This window comes from Numenius arquata, chromosome Z (genome assembly GCF_964106895.1).
Source record: "Numenius arquata chromosome Z, bNumArq3.hap1.1, whole genome shotgun sequence".
Lineage (NCBI taxonomy): Eukaryota > Metazoa > Chordata > Aves > Charadriiformes > Scolopacidae > Numenius > Numenius arquata.
Genome location: NC_133616.1, coordinates 24,421,652 through 24,444,421, shown reverse-complemented (window position 1 = coordinate 24,444,421; position 22,770 = coordinate 24,421,652). Strand labels below are relative to the sequence as shown.

Sequence of the window (22,770 nt, the reverse complement as noted above, 5' to 3'; positions counted from 1 at the left end):
AAAGGACAGTCTGCGTTTTGTACATGGGAGTGCATCACAGCAAATATTTTATTATAACTTAAATGTATCCTTATCTTTACATGAAAGTTGTGATGGTTTTATCTTAAGTAATTTTTACAGTGAACAGATTGTGAGCAACGGCAATGAGGCATGCTTAAAGGGAAATGGGCCATAGCAAGGATTTTAGCACCCTTGGTTGTACAATGCATCATGAGCTCCACAAGTACTCTGCTGAGACTTGTGAATTCCTTATAAAAACAGTTTTCCATTTGTCTGTCTCAGATTCACTTGCACACAATTAGGTTGTTCATCTTACTAATAGATCCTAATGTTGAAAGAAAAAAGCCTAGAATAGTCTGCAGGGCATCAGTAAAAGTAACTGACAAACAACTGGAACACCAATGCAGAAGTAACAACAGTTTATACAGTATTATGGTACATTCTGCTGGCAAAACATCACTTCAATTGAACACTCAATGTAGAAATGAAAAAGGCTGTCTTACTTGTTTGTCAAGGAATTCTCTGGCATCCTTCTCAATGTGACCCTCATACAGATTGGTAGTCAAACTCATTAGCCCCACCTTTGAGAGGCCAAAGTCTGTAAGCTTTATATGGCCCATGGATGTTACCAATAAACTGAAAATTAGAACAATCTGAAGTTACTGCGATATAATTCAACATTATGTGCTTATTATTACTGTACTTGGAGGAAAATGTTTCAGTAGGACTGCAAAAATATAAAGACAGCTTAAAAAGTAATTTGAACAGGTTAAAAGTCTGACAGTCTTAACATTTGTTACTATTATTATCACATGTAAACTTTTTATATGTAACTGCACAATATCTTATGGAAACATACATGGGTTGAGAGCTGAATACTAGATGCTTTGAAGAAGAAGAAAGTCATCAGCAGAAAGACATAGAATAGAATAAATGTCGCCTCAGAAGTGAGGTGAGCATTTTCTGTCTGTAACAAGCTGGGTCACTGATTTGGAAAAAACTCAATAGGTATTAAGTTAGTAACTAGTACTACACTGGCCTGAAGTATCGTGCTATGAAGGTATTGTCACTCAACAGACAAGACTCCAATTCCTTTTTTTTTTTTTCCAAATGTGAAAGCTGCAATAGCCATACTTTTTACTGCAGCTACTTGCTTTGATGTTATTTAAAGCTATGGCAGCAATATTGTATTTCTAAATACTGAAAAAAACCCCAAACTCTAAACCATGCAACAGCGAAGCTTTCCCAACCTGGTCAATCTTGTCTTCATATATGCAAACATCTGCAAGCTGATGATACTTCGTATTAAACAGTGTTTTAAGCACACTTTGAAAGAACTTTTCCTTAATGACCAAAATGCATTTCCCTCCATTTCAGCCAGAAAAGTAAATAAATTATTTTATTTTATATTTTTTTTAGCTACTCCAATAGACTCTTGCATCTTAAAGATAGAAAGTTTTAAAGATCTGTTTTGGAAAAAATGCTTTTTCTGTAACTGCAGGTAATGAAAAATCGAATTTTGTAGAGAAATTGTGAATCTACGTAACATTCATGATAAAAAAAACCAAACCAAAAACATTTCCAAAACATTCAAAGCAAGTTTACACCTTTCAGATTTTATCTAACAATTTCAAAGTCCTCTTTTGTTTATATTCTATATACATACTTGTCTGGTTTCAAATCCCTGTGTACAATTCCATAATTATGAAGGTATTCCAAGGCCAGAACAGTCTCTGCAAAGTACATCCTTGCCATGTCTACAGGTAAAGGACCCATATTCTTCATCAAAGTAGCACAGTCTCCACCTGTGGAAATAGGACACATGTTCCAGATGATGCTATAAATTCTGAGGTGTATCAGTATAATCCATATATGCTGGAGAAAGAGACACAAACTGTAGTCATAAATGAGTATTTTACAGTCAGATGATTCAATTGAGCATGTGACCACACTAACTACTGCATTGGAAACACAGTGTGAAGCTGGGAGTGAGCAGTACAAGGGTTCAGCTGGAAAACAATAAAATATGTGCTGCTAGTTCAAAAAGCAAAGGGGCTGGGGAAAAAAAAAAAAAGAAAAAGAAAAAGCTCACACAACCATCACAACCACAGGCTGCTTCTCATCTTGCACTGCCTCTATCTACTCTTCTCCTTCAGCATCAGCACCTTTTCAGATTGCTTCCTCTTCGCTCTTTCTTTGTAAAATCAACTATTACAAATACCCCAACATGACCTAAAGAAAATTTGAACTCCAGAAAAGCAAACAGCATTTCCACATGAACTTTGAACACTAGGACATTTATGGTTACAGTCTATAAGGAACTTATTCAAAGAGCACTAAGTTTCTATCACAGCTGGAGTAAATGTGTTTCACAAGCTTTTACTGAGAGATAATGACTGGGAAAAAAGCCACCTTGTTGTTGGATTTAGATCCTAAATCCGTATTGCCAGAGTACAGAGGACACATAGGGGGCCTTTTTAATGCAAGTACTATATGGGTTATATTTCTTTCTTAGTGTAAGAAAACTCTCTTCTTCCTCTGTAAAACAAACTTTTTACCTTCTACATACTCCATGACCATGCATAAATGACGTCTTGTTTCAAAGGAGCAATACATGCTGACAACAAATGGGTTTTCTGCAAATGTCAGGATATCTCGTTCGACAAAGGCCTGTTGGATCTGGTTTCGGAGGATGAGATTCTGCTTATTAATTTTCTTCATGGCAAATCTTTGTCTGGTTTCTTTGTGTCTCACAAAATAAACCGCACTGAAGAAGTTCAAATGGGAGAGAAAAAGAAAAAGGTCTGAATAACTATTTTAAAATACTTTTTTTTACAATTAAATATATTTTTTTAAAAAATGCATATTATACAAAAGACTTGTTTTTAATTTAATGTAGTTGATCTGCCTTTCGCATTACAGAATGGCTTCAAACCTCATTTTGTTTCATAACCAGGATGAGTCCCCAGTCAACACAAATTAGTACACAAATGAAAACCAAACAACTCCTCTCCTCCCCCCCCTGCCCCGCCCAAGCAAACAACCAATACAGCAAATGCCCCCCCAACAGGTATATCAAATGCTCTCAGCTCAGGCAGATTTTGGGCGTTTCCACCAACAAAGCATTACATACAAAACCCAGCTATGGCACAGTGCTATAAATCATTCTGACAAATGCTTATTCTCTAAATGTGCTGTCAGATAATTATGACTCAGACTCCATCCAGGGGATTTTAAAACATGTCACAGGTTTCTCATGAAGGTTGCTCAGAAGCTGCTCGATGGGGTGGCTCCCTCATTGCCAGGTGCAAAATCTTCTGTTCTTGTTCAGTCCCTGACATCAGCATTGATCTGTATCAGGGGTAGGTCACCAGCAGGTAATCCAAAACAAAGATCACCACGTTAACCACACGGTAATGTGGGATTAAGATGTATTTTGACATGCAGAATTTCCACTGGCGTACTGGGTACAAAGTTTACTGTAAGCTTGGTTAGGTAAGGTCAGGGCAGTGAAGGAAGCAAAGTGAAAGAAAACCTCACATGGACTAGCCTTCTTTCTTTCAAGGCTCAGGAGAAGGAATCACCCTGCTGTGAAACACTGACACAGGACATTACTGCTACATTTCTCAAAATCCCTTGAGGCAAATACTGAAAACGCTTGCCTTGGTTGAAATCTACTTCGTAGCATTTAATGCTTATAGCATCTCCAGTATATAATTACCACAGTAGTGAGTGTTTAGAAAGGACTAAAAGAAAATAGGAAGTGGGGGGGGGAATGGGACATAATTATGCAATTTTTAAATTCAATTTGTTGTCCCCATGAGGTCCAATTATCAACATGCAATTATTTATTTAAACGCAAAAAGCAATTCTTGCCTTACTACTTCTGTGAAGATCTTCCCACAGCTACCAAAGTTAAAGACACTGAAAAATCAACATGCTTCTGCTTTCCTTTGTGGAGGAAAAACTTTTTCTAGACAAGAAAGTTTCTCTTACTAATTCCAAAACCTTTCATTAATCCCTTGTTCTTGTCTGAGCACAGGGCAGGTAAAAGACATTACATCATTATGAAAGTAGGGGGAAACCACCTTGGGCAAAACCCACGACAAACCCCACCCTTCATGCCTCTTACTAAGTCTCACTCCCTTCTGCCTCTCCCAAGCCGGAATAAAGACAGAATTATTCAGCTCCACTACTCCTCCCTGCTGGCTTCACGCCTTTTGTCCTCCTGCACCTCTTCCCACTGCTCCCCTCATACTCACTTCTCTCTCCACCCTTTCATTACAACTCTTTTCCTTTGCTTTTCTTTCCCTTACATTCTGGTTTTCCTCTCTTTTGTTGCTATCTCCTGTCAGTCAGTCTTAGCTTCTTAATCTCCCGTAATTTCATCCTTTCTTTTCCCTATTTCAGTCCCCTCGCATACTCATGGCATGCAGAAAAGCATGCCTGAAGTCGCAATCCTTCAAGAAAAATTAAGTTATAGGAATGAAATGAGGACTGCCCGAGGACTCGGCATGCATATCTTTCTCAGAGCTTTGATTTGGACAGTGTGCCAAGATGAACTCTTCAAAGACAGATATGAACCAGAGCATATTGTTATAGTATCATAATAAATCCCATCTGTAGATCATGTGGATCTGCAGGGTCATTACTACCACATTTAAAGATGAAGAACCAGTAAGTTCTAAGGACTCTCTAGTCTCCTTTCCTAGCCCTCATATCTGGGACATGTTGGCTATATTTCCGCAGCTCTCTAAATTTCGTTCTCCAGTCTTACAGTCACAGGGCAGGTAATTGTATAACTTTCCACTAGGATTCAGTCACCTACAATTCCTCAAAAAAAATTTTTACTTCAAGTGTACCAGACTCTCGAGACAACTGCAACACAACTACACATGCATACCCTGTTTATGCCATATTAAATGCTATTAAATGATCTTCAACATATGGAAGTGTCTAACATCACTTATTCACATCCTCTGATCACAGTAACCCCAGACAACAGCATTTATGTTTCCAAAGAAAACTATGCCCCAGCCAGCAGCATTTTATTCCTGCAGAATAGCGCAGAAATAGAACATCCAGAGCGGAGTGTTTCTTCCAAGCCCCTGGACAACATGCAGAGCCTCCTCTCAGCAATATTTCAGACTTATCCTAGTCTGCTGAGAAGCAAATGAGAAGCCAGCCATCTGAAGAAGAGAACATGACAGCTGTGATCCTTCTCTCACCACTGGTACTAGTCGTAGTCGTTCCAATATGTCACAAGTTTTGACTAATAAAACCACCTCTCCACACCTAACAGTAGCAACGTCTTCTATCTTTATAGCAGCTAGTAAACACGGATGCAAAATGATGAGGCTGCTGTTCAGATTTCCTATGGTTAAACTGTTCCGTATTTGCACAAGAAACACTTGAGAAACTGAGCTCCTCACCAGTTTGCAACATGCTGCAGATTCAGGAAGGACAGAATTCAAGACCTCCAACATGGTAAAAACCCTTCCCTACCACCGAGAAGATTGCATTAGCCAACAATATTAGATCCTCACACATATATTAGCTACAGAAGAAAGATAAGGCACTTGGCCTGTGCTGTACTGGGAAAGGAGGCTTACTCGAGGGCAATAAAGTGCATGGCTTCAGAGTTCATCATTTTGAGTAAGCCCACGATAAATTATGAATATACCATTGCTAGCATAGAAACTGCCAGCCTCTACTTTCTGAACTGCTCTTTAAAGCTATGGGCTTCTAGGAATCAAAGCCTCTTACTCTGCATGGACCAGTCACCCACAGGGGTAAACAGAAAAGAGGGAAAAGAATACAGCTTATTAGACCTATAGTCTATTCAGAGGTGCTGCTACTTAAGTGAACCTACAAAGACACACTTTCCTCTATCCTCTTCCATTTCTGGACTGGTGACTGCCAGGCTGATATGAATTAATTTGATTGACGGTGTGTTATTCTGCAGTTGGGTAACTTTCTTAGTCCCATCCCAATGCAACTACACATGAGCAAGTACTGCCAGCCGAGTAGAGAAAGGACAGGAATGAGTGCTCACAGGTTAGGGGCAGCAGCTGCTCAACCCAACACTGCCTCAGAGCTCTTAAATTTATCACGGAACACCATTAGCCAGTACGTCTTGTACATATTGACATTACCATCTTTGTAGAAGTAAAAGCAGGCAGGTGCACAAGTGGTATAATGTATTTGCTTTAAGCAGATACAGTTATCCATTAGTGAAGAGCAACTGAACTAACATCTCGCCTTCCTGAAATCAAATGTAATCTTTATTTTGTTGAGCTGGTTCAGTAAACCAGGCTGATGCCAACTTGAAGAGATGGGCTGATACTACCTGCTACCTCCTGGAAGCTGGAATATGGAAAAGTGTTGCTGTTGTTGCAGTAAAAGTTTAAAATTTGGGAAGTATGAAAAGTTTTGGCTGGCTGAAAAAAATCAGAGAGACAGCTTGTGAAACCATTAATGACTTGGCCAGCATCCTACATGCTTACTGATTCACAGCTTGTTTAACTTCTTGTATATTCCTAGGCATTCCCAAAAGCCTGATACACCTCATCTACTATAGTCATTTAATTGCACTACAAATGAGTTTACCCAATCAATTAAAAGCAGAGAACTGCTAAGATATTTACTCAAACCTTCATACAACCAATAGTTTATATTTAAACTCATCAAGTTTAACATATCTGACAAATCTCTGCTACAGCATGCCAAGACCAACAATTACCTTGTCAAAGCCTTCCATTTCACTAATGAAGGCAAAAACTCCACAGCAAAATCAAAGACAGCAGAATGTATGTTTTTAAAACTGGTTCAGAATTAAACCCTCCATTACAGCCTCAAAATAAAATATTACAATAGCATACTGAATCTTTAATGTCAGACCACAAAATATGCCTACTGACATATTTTTGAGAATAAACCAATGAAGCACAGGCAGAATTCACACATATTTAGGTTATTTCAAAAAATTAATGGTCTGGAAAAGCACAGAAAAGAAAAAAAATAATTCGTGTAGAATAACAACAATAACTTCTATTTCAGCTGCTTATACTTGTAAATAAACTGCAATAAATGCCTTTGGGACAGTTTATTGCTTTGTATTCACAGATGGAACCGGTACTACGGTACTATTGCTTTATTACACTCCATTTTGTATATGAGTTAAAGAGCATTTAGGTTATCATGATGTACTCTCCTTTACACTTGACTGTAACATTTTTAAGTAAATTAACCACCAATTGTATTGGTGCCAACAGAAAAAAAACACTTAAAGATCAAAAAATGGTCTGTTGATATTACGGTCCCACTTATCTGATATACAAGAGTGGAGATCTTCAAGCACACTGATACTTGTGAAAAAGTGACATCCTAGAGGATTTAGGAGAACAAGCCTCCCTAACTTACAATAGTTGGGGAAAGCGACTAGGTGCTAAAAACACTTTTAAAAGTGAGTAAATACTTTTAAGTTTATTGTTGTAATGTTCACCGAGGGCGTTCCTTTCCCTCTACATTAATTACTAAGAGGCTATGCCTTTGTTTTCCTTCTTGTTCTTGATTTTTCTTCTAAGAAGTAACTATTAAAAATTCAAACCAACAAAACCTACTTTGTTAGCATTTGCTTAAGGATGGAAGTAATAGCACTCTACTAAACTGATGAGACTTTCAATTTCCACTTTGAATACTACCACAGTATAACCCACCAGCCTACTCCTGTTTTAACATTTGCTACACAATAATGATTCATTCAGAATCCGGATACACTCCAAGCTGTTCACCCTCTATCAGCTCTCCTTTTCCTCACAGATTTATTGTTTATCCATTTTCAATGACATTTATATTGCCAATTTTGCTTATTATTGGCATTAAAAAGGTGTTTCATAAGTATTGATTTTCCTTGCCACAAACATGAGGGGAAAAAAATCCTACATGCTTACATCGAATGTACAATAGAAAGCCATGGCTTTCCATACTTTCCAGCTTTTCAGATCCTTACTTGTCTCTGGCTGCAAATGGACAGCTGCCTCCAGTCTGTATTTCTTAATGGCTCATCCAGCCTCCTCCTGACTCTAACACCCACGGAGCAAGAGCCGCAGGTCTACCAAACCTCTGACTTTAAGTGCCTGGACTCACGCTGCTGGTTGCAGAATGCCCTTCCGCAGCTGCTCCCTCCTCTCCCCATCCCTCAGCATCCTAAAACTGCTGGGAAGCCAGGCAGGTCTAGTGACTCAGACATCCTTTTCTCCAACAGGGGACCCGCCCCACATGGTTATTCTTAACTTCCTCCAGTAAGATGAAGAGGAAAATGCGTAGGAGATGAAAGGAGGATCTGCCAAAGGGAAGAGAAAGGGATGCAGCCAGGGAGGGGAGCAGCAGCTACTGCCAAGCTGGTGGAAGAAAGGCTTTTGAAGTCCTGGGGTAATTGGGAGAAACCGGAATATGGTAAGTAATGAATTTGCCTAAGGAGAAATCCTGAGAGAATGAATTGTGCAGAGGCTGACTAGTGAGAAGTTGTATTTGGATATTTACAGAACTTTAAAGCAACTTATGCTATTTCCTTAAGGCTTTTTGAGCTATGTGAGCAGGTCTGGACACAAATAACAGCCTCCACACAAGCTATCATGACCAACGAGGCAGTACTAAACGCCTCCTGTCCCAGAGCTCAGGGTTACCTTTAGCTAAATATGATCAGAAATTATTACTATGCCCATCAGCCTCAGGCCATTAAAACAGCACGTAAAAAACTCCAGTGGGTAGACTGCAGGTGCTTTCTCTTCTATGTCCAAAGGCTCTTCAAAGAGGGCTCAGTTGTATCAGGTTGTTGCTGCTCCCAACCTCAAGCAGAGGTAGGGCAGAGTATGGCCACTCTAATAGGGTCTGTGCTGGAAAGCAGCACGGTCCTCTCCAGTGCTGAGCTGTGACACCAGCTCATTTGGTGACAGGATCCTCACCTCAAGGCGGAAACCCCTCTTTTTTGACCCAATACATCCCTCCTGGTCCTGCAGGTTACACAGCCCAACAGTTCCTGTGCTGACACATTTCAGTGCAGAGGAAGACACAAATCAAAGGTCTAATATATAGTATCTGATCAGAAAAGGGGACTGAAGACAGACTTCTGGCTGCTGATATGCACAATCCCTGCATGGTACTTCCAGAAAACATGTTATGTCCATTTAAAGCCCAGGCTAACATAATTTTCCCTTGGTCCTCTAGGACATCTCCAGATGACACACATACCACTGAGCAGTAAGCTGTGCATTTTCCAAGTATCCAGAAATGAACCAAGTAACAGCAAATCCTTAAAAACTGACTGGTTAAAATTTGAGCACAGAAGAGTGTCCACAGAGAAGCAACAAAACTGTGTTGCCCTACTTAAGGAAATTTGTTTCTATTTCAATGATATTTTTAGATGCAGTTTTATTCTGGTTCACATCTGCATAAACACAGGCTGTTTCCAGTATCATAAAGGTGGCTTCAAATCTGCCTTTGGATTTATTCAGACTTCACCTTTGGCATTACATGATACCCAGTTCTGAAATGTCTTCATGATGTAATATTCAGTATTTTAATTTACTGCAGCATGCAGTAATTCATTATTGCCTAGCAGGCTTTCTGAAAAGTTTTTCTTGTGAACTTCAAGTATTAGCAACAAAACAGAAAAGCAGAATGAAAAAAGCAGCAGTGCAAACGAACTCCCTCAAATAAACATCCATGCAATAAGAAATAATGAGAAGTTAAGCAAAAATGAAATGCCAGAGAGCTGTTACACTCATGGATTACTCACCCATAAGCTCCATTACTAATCAGTTTAATTGTTTCAAAATCACTTTCCCGAGGTTTTCTCTGCAGCTTCAGAGAGGTATTAGAGCTCTTCAATGTAAAAGAGGAGAAAGAACAAAGTTAATACAGTATTTTTTTCAAAAGCAGGGAAAAATAAAAAACAAACAAAACCCCACTATCACCAGGCTGTCACACTCTGATGAACCAGCTAAAAGCTCTGGCCAGTTAGCCACAAAGCTAGCACAGAGAGGGACCAGAGGGACTCCTGAAGCAAAGCTCCTTTTTCATCCAAAAGGTATCTGTCCATTTATCTACATGCACAGGTTACAGTAGACAGGCATGAAGGCTTCTGGTAAAGAAGTTACTGGCTTCAGAGTTACGGACTTCTATGAATCCCACCAGGCACTTGTTGGCCATTGCCTTCCGATTTTAGTAAATCTGACTCTGGTAGTACAGCCTGGTAGTAACAAAAGGTAGATGAGCTCTCATTCATTCAAATAACCTTCTGCACATTTCGAACTAATGTTAGGAGAGACTGTGATATAACTTAGGAGAGACTGTGAAAAGAGACACAAAATGAAAGAGAAAAATATGGAAGACAAAAATGCAGCAATTCTATCATTACAGAGGTCACTTTCACCTACTTGCATGCCACAACATTTTCAAAGTGGAGTCATTCCAAGTACTGCACAACCTTCTTTCTAGGTTTAATTTTTAATTAATCTTGAAGATGGGTGAATTAGAATTGGGATGCAGGGGGCATGATGAGGACACAGGACTCCAAATTCAGTATTCCAAACCCATAAGATCCTTTTCAAGATGTTTTCCCAATCTCCAAGAAGTTCTATAATCCCTATCCAGGCAGTTTCGTAATAGTTACGGTTGAAAGTAGACCTGGTTGGAACACTTTCAATTAAACGCTTGCTAAAGAAAATCCAGTGCAAGAATATTAGTGAATATGTTAATATAATGAACTACACAGGAGCAGAGAGAGGTGATTTATTAAATTGTTTAGTCCGCTTGTCTGCCAGTACAGGATTCTTCTTGATTGTGTATTTATGATGATTTTGAATGGTCCTCTACTTTAAAGTTATGCTTCCTGTCACTTCCCATGTGTGTTTATTCCACAGCTACACTTTGAAAAAATGTTTCCAAATATTCACCCTATATTTTTCTTTACTGATTTCATTTCATCACCTCCCCTATTTACATTCCTTTTATTACACTGCACGATCCTTCCTGTATTTCTTCAACCTTTGCACAACACAAATATCTTTACAATTACAGTTTCTTAGCTATTGCTAAGCCAGTTTGCACCTTCAATTCTCCTAAGCACTTCAGCACTTCTTTTAAGTCTTCTAGCTATTCGTTCTGTCTTTCCTCCAATTTGTCAGTATCCTTCCACTAAATACCGCTCAGGTCTAATACACAATCTTCCAGACTGCAAACTAGCTTTCTGAATCCAGGCTAACTTGCTCATTTCTTCCTTGTCTCTTCATTGGATCTGTTCAGTGTCTCTCAATTTGATCATTAGCTGCCTCTGTAAATGGACTGTTATAAAATCTGTTTTAAATACTACATTTTTTTATGAAGTGCTTTAGAAGTCCTTCTAAAAGAAAAATAAATACATTAACCAAACAGAAATAAAAGAAGGACATGTAGATTTTGTGGTGAAACAATTGCCACGTGGTGAACACTAACTTTGTGACAGCTAAAGATACTGCAACATCTAGGAAAATAGGTGGAAAGTTTTGTTGTAGTATTTTTGTGAGCTTTCTGGCTGCTGAGAACCACCGTGTTAGTCTGAGGATTAACCACTGTTCTATTCAATGTCTTTACACATACCAGTAGAAAATATAACACGTCAGGGCCAGAGGGAACACAACACATTTATTTTTCCATGGCTCAGATTCAGCAAAAGTGGCAACATAACAGGAAAACTTACATTTATGGATTCATCCACTTCCAGAGTTTCTGCTGTCCCACTGTCACAGTTAGCTAGCTGAGCTATTTCTGGAAACAAAGATCAGAAACTTCATTTTAAACTATAGCAAATACAAAACCAAATGAAGCACAGAATAGTTGAGAAGTGACGTTTTTCTGGAACGCTGTAATACCTCCCAAATAACTTTCAGGGCATCTCCAATGATATATAAAAAAAAAAACCTATCCAACAAATTAAGACCTGCTATTCAATGCCTACATGATCTTCCACTGAATAATTCAGCCAGCCATGAAGCAATGAAGAGCGACAATGTTACCAATGCCGAGACATGGAAACTCTGATTTCTATGAAATCTGTGCATTAAGGGAAAGACAGCACTAGTCTGTAGGCCCCATCCTTGCTGGGCTCCTTCACAGTTAGAGCAAAAAGCTTCTAGTTTAGACAGGGATGGGCTCCAAATGGCTTGCATCTTCTACACAGAAATACTGATATGCTTAACAGAACAACCTAACAGCCATTTTCCTAGAAGCTTTTCATTTGTGGAGTCACTAATATAGATGACTTCTCCGATAAACTAAGATTTTTTGGAGTCTACAGCTTGACCTGGTTGTCCCTGCCACGGTCAACGTACGCTGCAGAGCTCCTAAGCCCATCCTGTTCTTCAGGGGCACAGTAACTAAGAATTCATCTGGGAAATAAAAGCTAAACAGGACAGCTGGTAGCTTAAAGACCCTGGGAGGCTTAGTATTATTTTAATCATATACACAGTTAATTATATACTCCACATAGCCAAAGATGCACATTTTATCATAATTATGTACTGGCCATCAGAGATAAGACCACTTGAAATTTGTGAGATATATTTTTATCTCAGGACTGTTAACTGAATTTATGAATATGAAAAAACCCTAATATTCACAGAGAACATCTAAACTGGATTTTTCTGTATAATAATAGGTGACTATTACAAGTGAAATTCTGCAGAACACTTACTGTAATCATTATGACCAAATTAACCACACAAATCATTTTCTGTTGCAACAGATAAGATTCAAGGAATAACTCTCATTTGCAATCACTGTCCAAAACACAACATTTGTAAAGTGTAAGAATCAGAGGTAATGAAAGTGTCACTTCAAAAAATAAACTGATCTTTAAAAGCTAAAAACATTCCAAAAATTCTGAAGTCAATAAACAGTGGAAAATATCTCCACTGAGAACAAACAAATCTTAAAAAAAAAAAAATAAAAAGAGAGCTTAAGCTACAAAGATACAGGCCAAACTCGAAACATGAGTGGATTTCCCTGGCAAAAGTCAGTTTGGTGAACAGGGGGTTTTTATAATAGAAGTGTTGATGAAACCTTTAATGTATGGATGAGAACCAAGCAAGCTAGAATAATATACTTTGACAGCCTTCTCAACTGAAATTACTTTCATAAATAGCAAATTAAAATGAGCCATTTTTAAACAGGACTTTTGCAATATAACCATTATCTGAGAAATACATATTATTTGCAAGCAGTAGGTAGTAATGGAATGGAACCAAGAGTCAGCTTTCGAAACAGGGAGCTATGGAACCATTTTGCAATGCCTGAAGAGATTTTTAAAACTCATCTAAATACCATTAAACATCTGCCCTTTTTCTTTCATTGATTTAAACCATTTCTGAAGACTCATGATTCAAAAAGGTAAAGATGGTAATTTAAAAACCATGGGGAAAAATTTCTCCCTGGGGAACTCTTCAGAAATGCAGCCACCAGTCTCTGCTAAGTGATGAATCTGTTGTGGTATTGCTTTCAGTACAGTATAAATTCATCTGGCATTATCTCCAAGTAATGCATGCATCATTTCACTCAAAGAAAGGACACTACAGCTATGGCAGCAAACAAAGGAGATAAGTAGAGAAAGGTCTAAAGAAGTAGGTTGCTTTTCTGTGCAGAGGAAGTAAAATCCTTTGTGTGGACATTTATGAACATTGCAGACATAATTTAACAGATTAGTTGAAAACACAATTCTGTGTTTCAGGATAAGTGGCGTTACTGGAGTGGACTTTGTCTATTTTGAAAAATTTGGTTCTTCTGCTATTTAAATATTTTTAAATATTTTTAAATATTTTTTGGCTTTGCCTACAAGGAATTAAAAGCTTTCTCAGGAAGATGTTCTTCATGTTATTTTTTTTTTTTTTTACAGCAATGAATACAGTGTTTCCAAATAATTCTCTTTGTAAACAATTAATTTCAGGGAATAAACTCATAGTGCCATTCTTTTATTTTTTCTTAGGAAATGTCCTTGTATACAGAGGCACCAATTTAAAACCCAACCCAGATCATTTAAGAAGTCATTGCACAGTGATTTATACTGCTTATCAATACTACTTTTTGTAGGAAGTCAGAAAAGCATTAATAAAAATCAGATGGCCTGAATTATTTTATCACAAATCTATACACACATTAAACTTTAAAATGATACACGAAATAATTCAATTGCCCAAATCTCCAACTGAACCACGGATCAGTAATCCATAAATCATACACCCCCAGTATTTACTGACGTGTTACCATGTCCTCTCCTAGAGATCTCCCTTGTCCTGGGTGATAACACAGAAGACAAGCTAAAAGGCACTAGCTAGACTCATTTTCCACAATGGCATTTCTGCCAATATCTTCCAAATTGCAGGACTAGCACTGAACACAATGAACCAATTTCCACTTGTCATCAGTGACAGAACTCGGTCTCAGGATGGAAGGGAAGATGGCCTGGTTAGGAGACAAGTAATTTTAGTTTTTCCAACACTATCCTTAAAAGAGAAATCAGACAAACAAAAATTATGCAATGACAGTATCTCCATTGGAACCCAAATTCTCCCTACAAAAGTCCTCAACGTGGACACACTAAGTTACCCAGAAAAAACAATCTGGGAATACCTAGGAATCTCCCATAGGAATGGGACATATTGTTCCCAGGGACTCTAAGATGGGGAGGTGGGGGCACTGAAGGGCAAATAACACCTCAGCCCAGTTTCCTTTAAACATACGGTTGGTTAACAGTCACCATCAAATTATACCAGTACGTTTCAGCTAGAGCTGAAAGAAGAAAGTTGCATTGCCAGGCTGGAAGATGACAAGTACCATTGACACAGTGTATTTGTGAATGATATTCACAACAGAAAAATCTCAGACGACCTTTTTAATGCCTTAAAGCTTGTGAGAGAACTGTGAGGGTTTGCAAATGCTTGTTCTGCCACCATCTTTGAGTCTTTTCAGGTACACACAGGTTATCAGAATTATAAAATACATTGAGAAGGAAGAATTTAGGAGATTTTAGCTGGACCCGGAGATGGACTTACCTTCCAGAGGATCTTTATTTAAGCCTAGCTGGCTAATAATATATCGAGGGATGTCTGTTTTAATGCCTTGTCCCTCTTTAGCATGGCCTTCGGCTGCTTCCAAAAGATAGTAAAACTCTTCAGGATCAAATTCCTAGAAGAAAAATAATCACTGTCATTCTCTGTAGAAACTGAAGTCTTAAAGCCTAACACAAAAACTTTCTTTGCTTCTTCTATTGGAAATAGTTGACACTTTCCTTAGTAAAAATAGTACCTCTTTCTTTATTACTAGTAGTCTATTGCTCTATTATGACTCTTACACAATGTAACATGCTGTAAGCAATGACATTTCATTGCATTATTCAGAGCACTACTTTATAAGAATACTAAGTTCTTTGCCCTCACTTTCCATAATATTCAGAGTGAAAAGACCCATAACCAGCAGCGATTTGACACACAGAAGACTACCTCCCTGTAGCTCCTTACATATAAAAATCACTACTGAAATAAACCATGTAAATATATTGTTCTCAACTTTTACTTCTAAATAAAATTTTGAAGTATTTTTAATCAATATATATGCACTATATTTTACAGAAAATACCATTAAATAAATCACTATTTTTAAAGCAAAACCAGAATCGTCAGTTGCTGAAAACAACATTTGAAGTTCATTGATCCAATTGTTCCAAAGCTAGAAATGAAACATCCTCCTTTGGGAAACAACTATATTAACTATCACTTATGCAATGCCTAAAAGGCAAGCCTCAAAGAGGACGAAAGAAAATAGGAAATCAAAACCCTGCCTATCCCCCAAGTTCCTTAGAAATGTATTTTACTACCTTCATAGATGATAAAAATAGGAAAGCACTGAAAGGAAGAAGGACACTTATTAAAAGGTTTGATTTTTTTTTTTTTTTTTAAATAGATTTTCTCTAGCTTCCAGTATGAATTCATACCAAAACATCTCTCACATAGCCATGACATTCTTCAAGATGTTTGTGCCAACCGTAGATCACAACAGAGGCAGTGCTTAGTACAGTGAGAGCCAGTCAGTCATGAAATATTGATGTAACAAAACAGACTTTCTGCTGGAGTAAGTCTGTTCTGTCAAAAACATCTGCAGAAGCCAGGCAGACTGCAGAGCTAGTTTCCCTGCCGGTCATTTCCTGGCCTCACATAAGCTCATGGGGCTTTAGTCTGTGTGCTGGGTCACAAGGCTCCTGCCTGAGCTCCTCAGGCTACCCAGCACTCGGAACTCAACGTCCCAACCGGGAAGACAGCTTGAGAAATTAGGCATCGTGTTTTGTTTTGGAAGCATCCAAACTGCTGCAGCTACCAGGAGGAGTTGCAGTGTGTCAAATGAAATGCCTTTGGAATTTTCAGTCTTATGGAAACAATCTTAGTTTTTCATTTGTCATGAAACAACTTTCAACATCTCCAGCCTACTCCAGAGGATTTATCACAAGCCCACGAACTGCCCAAACTCCCTTATTTAGCTCGAAGTCTCAGGATGCTGCCAAACTGCCTAGTAATCCGAATAGAGTTACTAAGTGTTATTACATGATGTTTTAGCCTTACTCTCCTCATCTGACATGCCGTCCCAAGCTTATCTCTTATATGTTACTCCTTGGCACAGAAGAACACAATGACATGATAATGCGTGCCAAGACCTCCTATCTACCTTCATCATGAGAACATCATCATCTCCTTACCTGCTGCCATGGCAGATGTACAGCTTCTCCTCCACTGGCTAGTTAAGTCAAGGTAATTTCAAAACAGATACTTTTAATCATATGAATAGCTGTGTGTGTATATATATCTCTAAATATACACACGCACACATATATACATACACACATGTAAATAATTAGAAGCAACGAATTTATTCTCTCATCTTCTAACTCTGTTTCATTTTCCATGCACAAATGGGCAAAAATCTTTCAATATGTGGCAATAGCTCTTGGCACATATGAAACTGAAAAAGCTTTATTCATATGATTAACAAGTGAATAAAAACAGGAATTCACGTACCGGGAACACCTGAGCCAAGACCACCATCAGAAAACTGACAGCATTATTGCATCATACCTGAAACATCTCATGACAAAACTGCTGGATTTATTTCCTACAATGCTATGAACTTTCTTACAGAGGCTGAAGTTTTCCATACCTAGTATCTATTTCAGACAGACATTCTAAAATATCAGCCAATATTATTCAAAAGTTTCCAGAAGGATTTATAGAATATTTTCTTTTTCCTTCTCTAAAATTACATGATTCTAGTGACATTGATGGAGTAGGTTTAACACCTTCTTGCATGAGAAATATATTGGTTTTGTGACAGTACGCCTTAACTTGTTCAAGCTACCTGCCTCTGTAGAAACATACTATTCAGAGTTGTTACATTCCACCTTACATCTCCTAAAGATCCCATCTGAAGTAAGAACAATCTAAAGAAGCTGTGCTGTCTTTCTCCGCAACTCTGAAGCTCTCAGCTAAGAGACACGGTCATCTCCTGGCCTTGCAACACTGTCCTTCCACTCACATCAGCAAGCCCAGCAGAAGACGGGAAGCACAACAGCTCTCTACTTGAAGTGTAATGAGGCAGAGCAAGCAGCCTAGAATAAAAACCCAGGGGCAGAAACTGGGAACTAAGTGAATGGAGATGTGGACTAGCTAGCTGTAAAACTTAGCATTTAGGGAGAATGAACTAATGGGCAAGTAGGTCACCAGGAGAGAACCTGAATTAAAAAACTAAGCAGCAATGAAATTTTGGGTTTTTTAATCTTGGGGAACTTTATACGGCACCAGGTCTCCTAGCAACGGATGGAATACATCTGTCTCAGAGGGGGAAAAAGATACTGGCATGTGAATTGGCAGGGCTTGTTGAAAGGGCTTTAAACTAGGCTCGAAGGGGGAAGGGGTTAAACACAAGTCCAGCAGAAATAAACCTAAGGAGAGCTTTCAGCCTGCCATCTCACTTGAAGTGGGAGATGCTGTAAATACTGTAACAAAGGCATGGTCTTGCAGGGGGGGACCAAGATCCCCTGAGACAATAGGGGACAGAAGTGTATTTGGCACAAAACATGTTGGGGGATCAGTGGAGTGCCCCTCTAAGAAGGAGACACAGCCAGCAGACCGACTAAAGTGTCTCTACACCAATGCACACAGCATGGAAAACAAACAGGAAGAGCTGGAAGCCATCCTGCTACAGGAAAGCTACGACATAGTAGCAATTACGGAAACTTGGTGGGATGAGTCCTACGACTGAAGTGTGGCCATTGATGGCTACAAACTATTCAGAAGGGACAGGAGAGGAAGAAGGGGTGGAGGTGTTGCCCTCTATGTGAAGAAATGGCTAGAGTGTGAAGAGGTGTTGCTAAAGAATAGCCATGAGCAGGTAGAAAGCTTGTGGGTAGGAATTAGAGATCGGGACAACAAAGGGAACCTTGTGGTAGGAGTCTACTACAGGCCTCCTGACCAGGCAGAGCCTGTCAATGATGCCTTCTTACTCCAGCTGGAAGAGGCATCACGATCACAGGCTCTCATCCTGCTGGGGGATTTCAACCACCCTGACATCTGTTGGAAAAGCAACATGGCTGGCTGCAGGCACTCCAGGAAGCTTCTAGAGTGCCTAGACAACAACTTCTTGAGACAAGAAATCACCAGCCCTACTCGAGGAGATGCATTGTTGGACTTGTTGGTCACAAATGCAAGTGAGGCCATCAGGGATATCAAAGTTGAAGGCAGTCTGGGCTGCAGTGATCATGCTCTAGTGCAGTTCACTCTCTTAAGAAGTTTGAAGCCCAAGAGGAACACCATCAGGACGCTAAATTTTAAGAAAGCGAACTTCCAACTCTTCAAGGAGTTAGTAAATAGGACCCCACGGGAAACTGCCCTTAGGGACAAGGGAGCAGAACAAAGCTGGCAGATCTTTAAGGATGCTCTCCATAGAGCACAAAAGATCTCAATCCCAACATGTACGAAATTGGGTAAGGAAGGCAAGAAACCACCATGGTTGAGCCGGGACCTGCTGGTCAAACTAAGGGGTAAGATGGGGCTACACAGGAAATGGAAGAAGGGACAGGCAACCTGGGAAGAGTATAGGGATGTTGCCCGGCTGTGTAGGGATGAGGTCAGAGAGGCCAAGGTACAGCTAGAATTGGACTTGGCAAGGGACATAAAGAAAAACAAGAAAGGCTTCTACAGGTACATTAATCAGAAAAGGAAGGTTAAAGAAAATGTACCCCCCCTAATGAGCAGCAATGGGGAACTTGTATCAACGGAGGAAGAGAAGGCGGAAGTTCTCAATAATTTTTTTGCCTCAGTCTTCACTGGCAACCCCTCTCCTCCTAGCTCTTGTGTTGATGGCCCACAAGTTGAGGATCCAGGTGACAAAGTCCATCCCACTATAACTGAAGGCATGGTACGTGATCACCTAAGGAATCTAAAGATATACAAGTCCATGGGACCTGATGAAATCCATCCCAGAGTCCTGAAGGAACTGGCTGATGAAGTTGCAAAGCCACTTTCCATGATATTTGAAAAGTCATGGCAGTCAGGTGAAGTCCCTGCAGACTGGAAGAAAGGAAACATCACACCCATTTTTAAAAAGGGAAGAAAGGAGGACCCTGGGAACTACCGACCTGTCAGCCTCACCTCTGTGCCTGGGAAGATCATGGAGCAGATCCTTCTGGACGCCATGCTTGGGCACATGGAGGACAGGGGGATGATTCAGGACAGCCAACATGGCTTTACTAGAGGCAAGTCCTGCCTGACTAACCTAGTGGCCTTCTATGATGAAGTGACTAGGTCAGTAGACAAGGGGCGACCTATGGATGTGATCTATCTGGACTTCTGTAAGGCCTTTGACACAGTTCCTCACAACATCCTGCTTGCCAAATTGGAGGGATACAGATTTGATGGGTGGACTGTTCAGTGGATAAGGAATTGGCTGAATGGTCGCACCCAGAGGGTGGTACTCAATGGCTTTAAGTCCAGATGGAGAGCAGTGACAAGTGGTGTCCCTCAAGGGTCCGTCCTGGGACCAGTACTGTTTAACATTTTTATCAAAGACATAGACAGAGGGATTGAGAGCACCATCAGCAAGTTTGCAGATGACACCAAGCTGTGTGGTGTTGTTGATACACCAGAAGGACGGGATGTCATTCAGAGGGACCTGGACAGGCTGGAGAGGTGGGCCCAGATGAACCTCATGAGGTTCAACAAAAGCAAGTGCAGGATTCTGCACCTGGGAAGAAACAATCCTCAGTATAAATACAGACTGGGGGATGAGGTGAGGCCTTCCAGTACCTGAGGGGGGCCTACAGGAAGGCTGGGGAGGGTCTGTTTACAAAGGCCTGCAGTGACAGGACGAGGGGCAATAGTTTTAAGTTGGAGAAGGGGAGATTTAGATTGGATATTAGGAAAAAATTTGTTACCATGAGGGTGGTGGAACACTGGAACAGGTTGCCCAGGGAGGTAGTTGAGGCCCCTTCCCTTGAGATATTCAAGGTGAAGCTCGACGAGGCCCTGGGCAACCTCGTCTAGTTGGGGGTGTCCCTGCTGACTGCGGGGAGGTCGGACTAGATGACCTTTGGAGGTCCCTTCCGGCCTGGACCAATCTATGAATCTATGAATGATGATGCTGGGGGCAGAGGTAGGTGGGAGAGAGCCAGAAAGCATGGAAGGGAAGGACAAAGCATCATAAAGAAGCCTCGGTCTGTCAGCCCACAGGATGTATTGAAGGGCATTTTTTTATATGTGATGATAGAGAAGGATGCAGATGAGAGGGAAAACAAGGTATCATATGAGATGTTGGGGAAAAGGTGGAGAAACGTTTTTTGAACCTTAGGAATGGAGCAGAGAAGATCATACTAGATGTGGAATAAGCATTTCAGGGTTCAGAAGTAACACAAGTTTGGATTCAATGGCAGATGCAGGATATGCTAAGGCATCCTCTTCTCTAAAGCCTGCCTTTTTTTTAAACATCTCTTTCATGCTGATTCAGAACACATACCCTATTTTAGATTCCTTCTGAACTGCAAATCATGAACAAACTGCAACTGGGAACACTGAGACATGGTGTTTCCAAAACAAAACAGAGGCAGCTCTCAAAATGCCCATGGCTGAACGAGCCAGGTTGTGGATTAACTGTGCCACAGATGAAGAGAGACAGCACAGAGCCAAAATCAGGTTGGAAAGACTTACTAGGTTCGGATTCAGTGCCATGCAAATGCAGTCATGACACTTTCAGGCATAACTTGAGTCTAGCAGCAGGTTGGTGGCTTCCACATAAGCCCTGCCAGCCTCAAATAGCTGCATGCAGTATCAACACTGTGATCCTGGTATTGGCAAGCAGAGTGGCTCAACAAAGTCAGCTCGGGCTGCCTGCCAGGCTTGTCGGACTCAGGCTGGCTCTTACACGGTATTTGGGTGTCTCTGCCGTCCTCCTGAGAACACTGTGTTCTGCGAGGGTTTATTAGTTCCACTGAACAACTGAAGCACATTGGCTCTGTGCGTAGGAGCAACTTCCCGCACCTGAGCCATCCCAGCTCCCACAGCATGGGCAGGCAAAGCAGAAACACGCCCACATGGCCTCGGCACAAGCTAGCCCAGTCTGGCAACACCAGTGCTATGCTCACGCATACGTAAGTTAACTCTTGTGCTCCTTCTGGTCCCCAGTATAAGTCCAACTACCTGTATATGCAGATACCCTAATCCCTCTGCTGCTGTTCCCACCAGATCAGGTGTTGCAAAGCTGACTGCAAACTGCTTATAGATCTGGCAGTCATTGAGTGAAACAAAATTATGAAACTTTTAAGAAGAGGAACAACAAGAAAACTACTGAGCAATTATGATTCTGGAACAGTCTTCCCAAGGAATAGCAAAGTCTAATAAAACAACAGAAAAATCCAACTGGTTTCAAACTGGAGCCTTCTCAGTTGATGAAAGGGATTTTATAATATAGTAATAGCATTTGTAATAGCAGGGAATCAAACACAACTGAAGGAGGTCCTTGCCAGTCTCATGTTCCTGCAATAAAAGCAGAAAGGATCCCACCAACAATGAACACCTACTCCATTGTTTGACATGTTTCAAAAAATGATTGTAAAAGGTCTTGAATACTAAGCCAGAAGCCTTCCCTCACTAACAAGTGAAAAATCTACTTAGAGTAAGAATGACCTTACCAGGCATTCCAGTAACCGAGCAGGACGAGCAATAACAATCAGGATTTTTCGGACAAGTTGCTTAATAAATGCCATTTCTCCACTTTCTGATCGCTCTTGAGCCTAAAAGATAAAAATAAAGCGATAACAAAACAAAACACATTTGATGCAGTATTCAGAAAAATGTGTATGATATTTGGGGTATCTTTGAGTGTTTGAAGCACGTACTTGAGACAAACAGCACATCAATTTCAAGATGCCAGTGGAAATAACCAGGATTTGAGCAATGCTGTAATTTCAAATTGACGTAATACCATTTGTATAATTCTAACACCGTAACAATGCCTACAATGGACATAGTATCTACTACCTTTTTTAAGAAAAACTTACACATTATTATTCACATCAGTTTTGCAAAAGGGACTGACTACATTTCAATAAAACATGTATCTCTCTACATATACGGTTGTGTCTCAATTTGTTAATAATTTTAGGATGAAAGCTTTCCTAAGCAATATTAATAAACATAAGCA

General features: G+C 40.0%; 1 protein-coding gene across 1 annotated transcript in view; it reads right to left on the bottom strand.

Moving 5' to 3' along the window:
• Positions 1 to 22,770, bottom strand: part of MAST4 (microtubule associated serine/threonine kinase family member 4) — a 303,729-nt gene that overhangs the window by 24,202 nt on the left and 256,757 nt on the right. The window contains exons 14-20 of the mRNA XM_074166090.1: positions 22,259 to 22,360; positions 15,087 to 15,219; positions 11,741 to 11,808; positions 9,800 to 9,885; positions 2,559 to 2,767; positions 1,667 to 1,805; positions 504 to 636 (exon numbers count right to left, since the gene is read on the bottom strand). Of these exons, the coding sequence (XP_074022191.1) occupies positions 504 to 636; positions 1,667 to 1,805; positions 2,559 to 2,767; positions 9,800 to 9,885; positions 11,741 to 11,808; positions 15,087 to 15,219; positions 22,259 to 22,360 (870 nt within the window). The remainder of the gene's footprint in view (positions 1 to 503; positions 637 to 1,666; positions 1,806 to 2,558; positions 2,768 to 9,799; positions 9,886 to 11,740; positions 11,809 to 15,086; positions 15,220 to 22,258; positions 22,361 to 22,770) is intronic.